At 44.1% G+C, this 8,707-nt stretch overlaps 1 protein-coding gene across 1 annotated transcript; it reads left to right on the top strand.

Annotated features, from left to right (window-relative positions):
- On the top strand, nt 1-7,216 carry dld (deltaD). The gene is made up of 11 exons (XM_067988271.1): nt 1-636; nt 777-1,070; nt 1,511-1,571; nt 1,705-1,962; nt 2,969-3,029; nt 4,130-4,260; nt 4,386-4,555; nt 4,668-4,884; nt 5,381-6,170; nt 6,291-6,405; nt 6,614-7,216. The coding sequence occupies exons 1-11, from the start codon at nt 568-570 to the stop codon at nt 6,617-6,619; spliced, it is 2,172 nt and encodes a 723-aa protein (XP_067844372.1). The 5' UTR covers nt 1-567; the 3' UTR covers nt 6,620-7,216.
- The last annotated feature ends 1,491 nt before the right edge of the window (nt 7,217-8,707 follow it).

Raw genomic sequence — 8,707 nt, 5'->3', positions numbered from 1 at the left:
CGAGACGAATTAGATAACGTGTGTGTATGTGTGTGTGAGAGAAGGGGGGGGGCAAACCAAAAAAAAACGTGAGAGGTCAAAATAAAAGGGGCCAACGAACAGGATCCGACTTTCCACAACAAGCAGACGAGAACATCAGGATTCTCTCTCCCTTCTGTATTTGGCACCCAGCAGTTAAAAATCTGCCACTGGAATTATCGTCAGGACCAGGAATTTCCAGATCGTCCCTAAATTTCCTGGGATCGTCTCGTTTTACTAGGTTTTTTTTGTGGAATTAAAACCCGGAGCATCTGGGAGGAAAAGAGACACGAGAGAGAGAGAGAGAGAACGGTGTTAGGACGGCGTAAAGGGAAAGCCTCAGCGTGTATATCGATCTGTCGTGCGCTGGTTTCAACCTCTTCCAGCAACGGACCGTCATTGAGAAACGAGCTGTCAGTCATCAAGGGAAGGGCGGTTCTGTGAAGAATAAGAGCTGCCAAAGGACTTGAGAGAGCAAAACAGAAACATTCTCAGTGGAGCTGGGAGCAGTAAGGTTCAGCCCGGGCTCTCCATTCAAATAGAGAGTTTATGCGAATGCTGTGCGCAGCAATGGCACGCCACCGCCTCCTCCTCATACTCATTGCTACACTACACCAGGTAAGCTTAGCTGTGATTTATTGTCATTTTCTCTTACTATACACATCTAAATAATTATTCAGTTCTTAATCTGGCTGCATTATACTTCACCGTTCTGTTTCTTACCCCCGCCACCCCCAATCCCTATTTATTTTTAACAGGCTTTTTCCTCTGGGGTGTTTGAGCTGAAGTTGCAGGAATTTAACAATCGCAAAGGTCTGAGTGGGAATGTGAATTGCTGTAAAGGCGGCTCGGCCTCCATCTACGGGCTGCCTTGCGAATGCAAAACCTTCTTCCGCGTGTGCCTGAAGCACTACCAGGCGAACATCTCCCCGGAGCCTCCGTGCACTTACGGCAGCGCCCTCACCCCTGTCCTCGGCTCCAACTCCTTCTCCATCCCGGACGCGGAGGCGTTCAGCAACCCCATCCGATTTCCCTTTGCATTCACCTGGCCGGTAAGTTGTGTCTTTTATTATTATTATTATTATTGTTATTTTAAGAGTTGGGTTGATGCGGGGTGAGCTTTTAATCATTGACAAGAGAGAGGAGAAGATAGATAGAGAGAGAGCAGACCACAAACGTAAAAAATAAGAGTTAACGGTGTGGGAAACTTCACAGATCCTAACTGGCAATTTTCAGCCCAGCGTGAGATTCCAAACGGCTTCATCTTACAATGTTATGTGTGAAAGCAGTGAAATTAAGCGTGAAGATGGATGACAACTGCGGCTCTGCCAATATCCTGTGCCGAGATTATAGCACACTCTCTTTATAAAGGTCCCCCTCTTAACGTTTACCAGAGGCTGCAGCGTGTGTGTGTGTATGTGTGAATTGACTTGATCTGATTTTAAAAAAAAGTTATTTTACTGGGTTTAAATGACTAACTTTTTTTTTACAGGGAACTTTTTCTCTGATCATTGAAGCGTTGCATGCAGAGCCCACTGATGACCTTAGTACAGGTAACTATCCCCCCCGCTCCAGAACCTCAAATCCATTTTAATCCTCCCTCCCTCCCTCCTTTAATAAAGTCTCTCCAGATGTTTCTCCTTACAACTTCTAAACTTTTCCTCTTCTTTTTCTTTTGGCTTCCAGATAACCCCGACCGGCTCATCAGCCGCCTGGCGACCCAAAGGCACCTCACCGTGGGTGATGAATGGTCCCAGGATGTCCACATTAGCAGCAGGACCGAACTCAAGTACTCTTACCGCTTCGTCTGTGACGAGCACTACTATGGGGAAGGCTGCTCCGTCTTCTGCCGGCCCAGGGACGATGCCTTTGGCCATTTCAGCTGCGGCGAGAAGGGCGAAAAGATGTGCAACCCAGGCTGGAAGGGGCAGTACTGTACTGAATGTGAGTATATCCTACCCAATGCACACTGACTTCCTTAGCAAAACGGACAACCTGCCCACCTTCCGGGACTCTCTCACTTGTGCAGTTAGTTGGGCTTTCGTTGCAAATGCAATGAACAGTATTTTAACTAGAGTTAGCGCTACTGCGCGAGTTTTAAAGAATGTATTTTTGCTTCAATTTAATATTAAAAACAAACCAGCCCTGTCCCTTATGCGTTGTCTACATTATATATATATATATATATATTGCATTGACCAGTGCAAATGGCAATGGGGCAGCAGTCAGCGGGGCCCTCCTGGCGCTTATTGGCCGGTTCAGCTCGATTGGGTGGGTCCCGGGCCCGGGCGAGGAGCGGGCGGGCGGTGGGTCCCCGGGCCCGGGCGAGGCGTGGACTGGCCGGCCGGCCGGCTGGCTGGCTGGCGGTGGGGTGTATTGTTGTTGAGCGCACACAGTCCGCGGGGCAGCTGCGCTGTGGAGCTGAGAGCGGGGAGACAATAGAGCAGCTGTCCTGCCACAGCCAGCCTGCAAACCAGCTGTCCAGTCTTATGTGCACACACACACACACACACACACAGAGCTAGATATGAAGGGGTGGAGTTGGGCAAATTTTTTTTTTAAAAAAGGGACTTCTGACCGACACTGAAAGGGAGAGAGAGAGAGAGAAGGGGGCGGGTGTGGGGAGCAAAATGGGCTTTGTGTTTCCCCTTTTTGTGCATGTATGTGTGTCGAACTGTGTGTGTTAAGCAGAAATCCCATCCCTTAATGATCAGCAAAACCCTCAGTTACCAGGCAAATCCCCACCCCCCAAAAAAAATAACATCACATTCTCCAATTATTCCCTTGTAAAACTTTTTTTTAAAATCTCCCTTTTCACGATTTGTTATTTTTTAAAAAAATAATAAGTTATGGTTTAGGGACTTGTCAAATCTGACTTGTGCTGATGTGATTTTTTTTTTTGTTTGTTTGTAAAGTGTAACTTTTTTTTCCCCCCCTCTTCCCTCTCCAGCAATCTGTCTCCCTGGTTGTGATGAGCAACACGGATACTGCGACAGACCTGGGGAATGCAAGTAAGTAATGAGAGCTTTTTTTTTTGGTCGGTTAATAGTACATAAAAAGAGCCGGTAAATGATCTGTATCAGAAGGTGCGTGGGAATGGAAGGGGACCTTCTGGAGTTCAAAGGGCCTCATCTCTTAGTAGCTGTTAGGTAAATTTTGGAAGCCTGGGAAACTTCAAGTCTTTGGGGATCAGGTGGCAAAAGGAAAACACTGCTGTTAACTTAAGTTTACAGTGCCCTACTGGGAAGTAAATTTACTATAATTACCAAGTTAAGTGAGTAGATAGTGAACTGCTGTAATTGTTCTATCTTTCTGCCGTGGAGCTGCTGATGGGAGCGCCCTCCACTGGCCGACGATGCTTCCGTTTTATTGTCTCAAGAAACTTTTTGAAGTCCCCTTCCAGACATTAGGTACTCTTTCAATTGGGCATTACTGAATGGTCTCCAAAGGGAACAGAGCAATTCCATATTTCTTACGACCACAATAGCATTGACCATTCTCTAGTGAATGATCACTAACCTTTTCCATTTCAGAAACTATTTTGTGATCGAAATAGGTTGCAAATGACTTGTCCGTCACCCCCACCCCCCATAAATGTTCACTCAGTTGCTTTAATCTTAAATGTTCTCTAAACTGGCATTATATAACGAAAACACAAGCAACGCGTTGACCCCCCCCACTGTGATCAGGCTAAACCATCTTGTACAGTAAATCAGGCCTCCCATTTCAACATTGTTGTCATTATTGCATCTTCACAGCCAAACGATTGAAAAGCCCAACTACTCCCATTGACCCTTTTTAAGAGGCACACTAGACAGTAGGGCTGGTGCTGGATGACTATATATTTTTAAATCCCTAACCTAGATTTTTAAGTGGTCCATCTTATTCCCTGCCTTAGTCCTTTGTGCATAATTGTCATCATAGAATTATCATCATAGCAATGAGATGGTATGTTTGTGGTGGCAGAAATGTAGGGGAGAAAATGGAAATTCTATAGTTTGTCCCAGGAAGATCTTTGAATACTTTTAATTCTCTTCATAAAGTTTTAATCTTTTTTTTGTCGAGAAGTTGATCAAAGATATTAAATTATTTCTTCTTGTTTTATTTCTAGATGTAGAGTGGGATGGCAAGGACGTTACTGCGATGAATGCATTCGTTACCCAGGCTGTCTCCATGGGACTTGTCAGCAGCCTTGGCAATGCAACTGCCAGGAAGGGTGGGGTGGTCTCTTTTGCAACCAGGGTAAGTTGTTGTTTTTTTTCCCCCCATTCATCTTTCACGAAGGCCATCTCTATTGTTTGACATTTTGTCTTCGTTCTACTATTCTTGTGGCTGACAAAAGTTTTTTTTTCCCTTTCTTCTCCCAGACTTGAACTATTGTACTCACCACAAGCCTTGCAAGAACGGAGCCACATGCACCAACACTGGTCAAGGGAGTTACACTTGCACCTGCCGTCCTGGCTTCACTGGCTCCAGCTGTGAAATCGAGATCAACGAGTGCAATGCCAATCCCTGCAAAAATGGTGGAAGCTGCACGGTAAGTGGGACTGAACTATTAAAGATAACTGTTTAAAAAAAAAACATGGTTATTCCTGATTTACAACTGGTCCGTCTGGATAACTAACCAATGCATCTAAATTTCTCTTTAGGATCTGGAGAACCTCTATTGTTGTACCTGCCCACCTGGGTTCCACGGTAGAAACTGCGAACTGAGTGCCATGACGTGTGCAGATGGGCCCTGCTTTAATGGAGGGAGATGTGCGGACAGAGCTACCGGTGGCTACACCTGCCATTGCCCTGCCAGTTACTCTGGCTTCAACTGTGAGAAGAAAATTGATCATTGCAGTTCCAACCCATGCACCAATGGTGAGCAGAAATGTAAAAATTCAAACTAACTTTAGGGTTGTGTTGAAATCCCTCCATGGCCTCGCGCCTCCTGATCTCTGGAACCTCCTCCAGCCCTACAACCCTCCGAGAGCTCTGCGTTCCTCCAGTTCTGGCCTCTTGCGCGTCCCCGATTTCCTTCACCCCACCATTGGCGGCCGTGCCTTCAGCCGCCTAGGCCCTTAGCTCTGGAATTCCCTCCCTAAACCTCTCCGCCTCTCTACCTCTCTCCCCTCCTTTACAACGCTCCTTAAAACCTACCTCTTTGACCAAGCTTTTGGTCACCTGTCCTAATATCTCCTTATGTGGCTTGGTGTCGAATTTTGTCTGATAACGCTCCTGTGAAGCGCCCTGGGATGTTTTACTACATTAAAGGCGCTATATAAATGCAAGTTGTTATTGTAAAAGTCACGTTTTCATAGAACAGGAGCTTACCCTTTGTCTATTTTTATTTTCTCTTTTTTTTTGTTTTGATCAGGTGCTCAGTGTGTAGATATCGGGAATTCTTACATATGCCAGTGTCGTGCTGGCTTCACGGGAAGAAACTGCGACATTGATGCGGATAACTGTGCAAGCATGCCCTGCCTTAATGGCGGGACATGTCAGGATGGAGTTAATGATCACACCTGCACCTGCCTGCCTGGATTTAGTGGGAAGAATTGCAGCATCTCTGTCAGCAAATGTATAAACAACCCTTGCCACAACGGTGCAACCTGCCACGAGAGAAACGATCACTATGTCTGCCAGTGCGCACGTGGATACGGTGGACTTAATTGCCAGTTCCTGCTGCCGGAACAGCCTCAGGGTCAAACTGTTATCATAGACATTAAGGATAAATACATGGAAGCTGAGAACAAGGGGCAGTTCCCGTGGGTCGCTGTATGTGCTGGGATTATTCTGGTCCTAATGGTGCTGCTGGGATGCGCGGCGGTCGGCGTCTGCGTTCGAGTAAAGATGCAGAAGGGACGGCAGCAGCCCGACATCTCCAAGAGCGAGGTGGAGACGATGAACAACCTTACCGACTGCCATCGCGAGAAAGACATCTCCATTAGCATCATCGCTGCCACCCAAATCAAAAACACCAACAAGAAAGTAGACTTGCAAAGCGACAGCTGTGCTGAGAGAAATAGCTACAAGGTCAAATACCCTTCAGTGGATTATAATCTGGTGCACGAGTTAAAGAACGAAGACTTCCTTAAAGAGGAAAATGAACGGGGAGATGCCAGTAATCCGGAGGCAGAGCAGAAAAATGCTCCACAGCATAATGGGTAAATAAGTAAACCATTTCACTATTTACTTGGTATTGTGAATGCTGAATGTTGCTGTTATCTGGATTATCCAGTCAACCGCCTACCGACCTAACTCTTGTTTTTCTTTCAAACCAATAGTGAACCATCAGAAAGAAAGCGGCCAGAGTCCACATACTCGGCCTCAAAAGACACTAAGTACCAATCGGTGTATGTCATATCTGAAGACAAGGACGAATGTATAATAGCAACTGAGGTTTGTACTTCTCTTTGTTTCCCCTTCCCCTTTTACACATCTCCCACAAGTGAAGACGTCCACATTTGTCAACTTAGTGCTAGTACAACAAACTCTCTTTTTAAGCGATTCCTTGCTATTCAGCTAAGACTTGCTTAAAAGTTGCTCTGAAAGTTCCAATGCACAAATCCACGAACTGATGGTATCTCTACTTTGGGTTTCTCCACAGGTGTAAAATGGAAGTGCCATGATCGAAATATAGTTGCCTTGCCAAGAAGAGATTTGCTCCAGTAACTGCTGCTCAGACCGAACTGGTTCTCTGCTGAAACTGGCAAGAAGACTCGAAGGATAGACAGTAGGCCAGGACCTGTGCTCACGGATGTCTGTTGCACTGCCTTTTAATGGCTTTTTTAAAAGAAAAGAATCCATTGCACTACAGACAAACAGTTGCTTCCTGTACTCTCTACATGGGTTTAATGCCTGAATAGAAAGCCTGCACTGCCTTGAGTGTAAATTCAGGAGTAGTATGAGAAAATATTCTCGTACTGGAGATGCAAATGCTGCCTCTGATGCCTTTTTCGGACATGAAATATTTTCTAATGGGTCAGGAGAGGAGAAGGAAAAAAGAAAGTATTGTTTCAAGTGCTGAAATATTTTTCAAACTTATTTGTGCAGTCGGTGGTTCTTGAAGTTCATTTCACATAATTTAAAATTCTGGTAAATATGTAAAAAATAAAAGGCACTTCAGTTCTATATGTCTATATTTTGTACATAATCGTATTTATAGAAACAGGTGCAAAAATTATTGGAGTTGTTTGTATTGTTTTTTTGTTACTGAAGAAAAGTGTTTTATAAATATTTTTTCTAAATAAATGAAATTGATTATAATTTTCTGAAGTTCTGCTCCTGTTCTATTTTATCCATTCTGTTGGTACAGAGAACAAAGTTGACTGCCTAGCTGCAGCTTTCTGTTCAAATCTATTTCCTCGTTAGACTGATTAATCCAGAATCAACTCTTTTCAACAGTTGCCTATCCCAGTATTGTATTAAATCTTAAAGCAAATGACTGATTTGAGTTGCTTTAATTGCAGGCTATTAAATTTCTTCAATCTGGAAAAAGTTTGGTAGAATTTCCAACTCCCTAAACTCATATATTGTCCAGTAACATCTGTGGATTGGTTCCTTAATTATTTAAATAAAAATAAATGGTGTAATATATAACCTGTTGGCTTTCCTCTGCAGCTTGTTAACTAATCAATCTGTACTGTTTTTAAGCTGCTTAATTTGACTGCAGTTTCTTTCTCTTCCTATCTCCCCTGCCCAAAATGAAAACTTACAGTTATGTATATTTTTGTAATAGTCCTAAAACCAACCTCAGTGGAACATTGGGGGTAATTTTGGCTTTGGGCGATGGTGTAAAACGAGTGATATCGATTCAGCTGCCCATTATATACCTTTCTCCACTTTCATTTCCATCCATTGAAGTCTATGAGGAGAGATTGAGTTAGAAGAATGAGAGGCGATCTCATTGAAACATATAAGATTCTGAGGGGGCTTGACAGGGTAGATGCTGAGAAGTTGTTTCCCCTGGCTGGAATGTCTAGAACTAGGGGGCATAGTCTCAGGATAAGGGGTCGGACATTTAAGACTGAAATGAGGAGGAATTTCTTCACTCAGAGGGTAGCGCACCTTTGGAATTCTCTACCCCAGAGGGCTGTGGATGCTCAGTCGTTGAATATATTCAAGGTTGAGATCGATAGATTTTTGGACTCTAGGGGAATCAAGGGAAATGGGGATCAGGCGGGAAAGTGGAGTTGGGGTCGAAGATCAGCCATGATCTTATTGAATGGCGGAGCAGGCTCGAGGGGCCATATGGCCTACTCCTGCTCCTACTTATGTTCTTAAAATGGGCAGAGGTATAACAGGCAGCTGACCTGATATCATTCGTTTTACACTATTGCCCAAAGTCAAAATTATCCGCATTGTGTTTTGAGAATCTAAATTTTGCACGCCACGAAAAAATACAATTCAGAAGTTCGTCCACAAAACTGGAATGATTTTTCTCAGCATTCACTTCCCAGTGACGTATCAGGTTGTCTTTATTTGTTCTGTATAGTTTATAGGCCTGAGAATTCAAGTAGAAATTAGGATGCATGTTTAAAAATGAGGAAGCTGGGAATAAGAAGGGAAGGTAGGTGGAATTTGTTTGTTTGAAGGGTAATCTAGCTGCAGAATAAATGACTAGGGAAGGCCATTCAAAGTGGACAATATAAATGGAGACAATTGTTTGCGTTTCTGGATAAAGTAGATGACCCTGATCTCT

The sequence above is a fragment of the Heptranchias perlo genome, chromosome 8 (genome assembly GCF_035084215.1).
Source record: "Heptranchias perlo isolate sHepPer1 chromosome 8, sHepPer1.hap1, whole genome shotgun sequence".
NCBI classification, from domain to species: domain Eukaryota; kingdom Metazoa; phylum Chordata; class Chondrichthyes; order Hexanchiformes; family Hexanchidae; genus Heptranchias; species Heptranchias perlo.
Note: the sequence above shows the minus strand (reverse complement) of the source record. Positions and strands in the feature narration are given on the sequence as shown.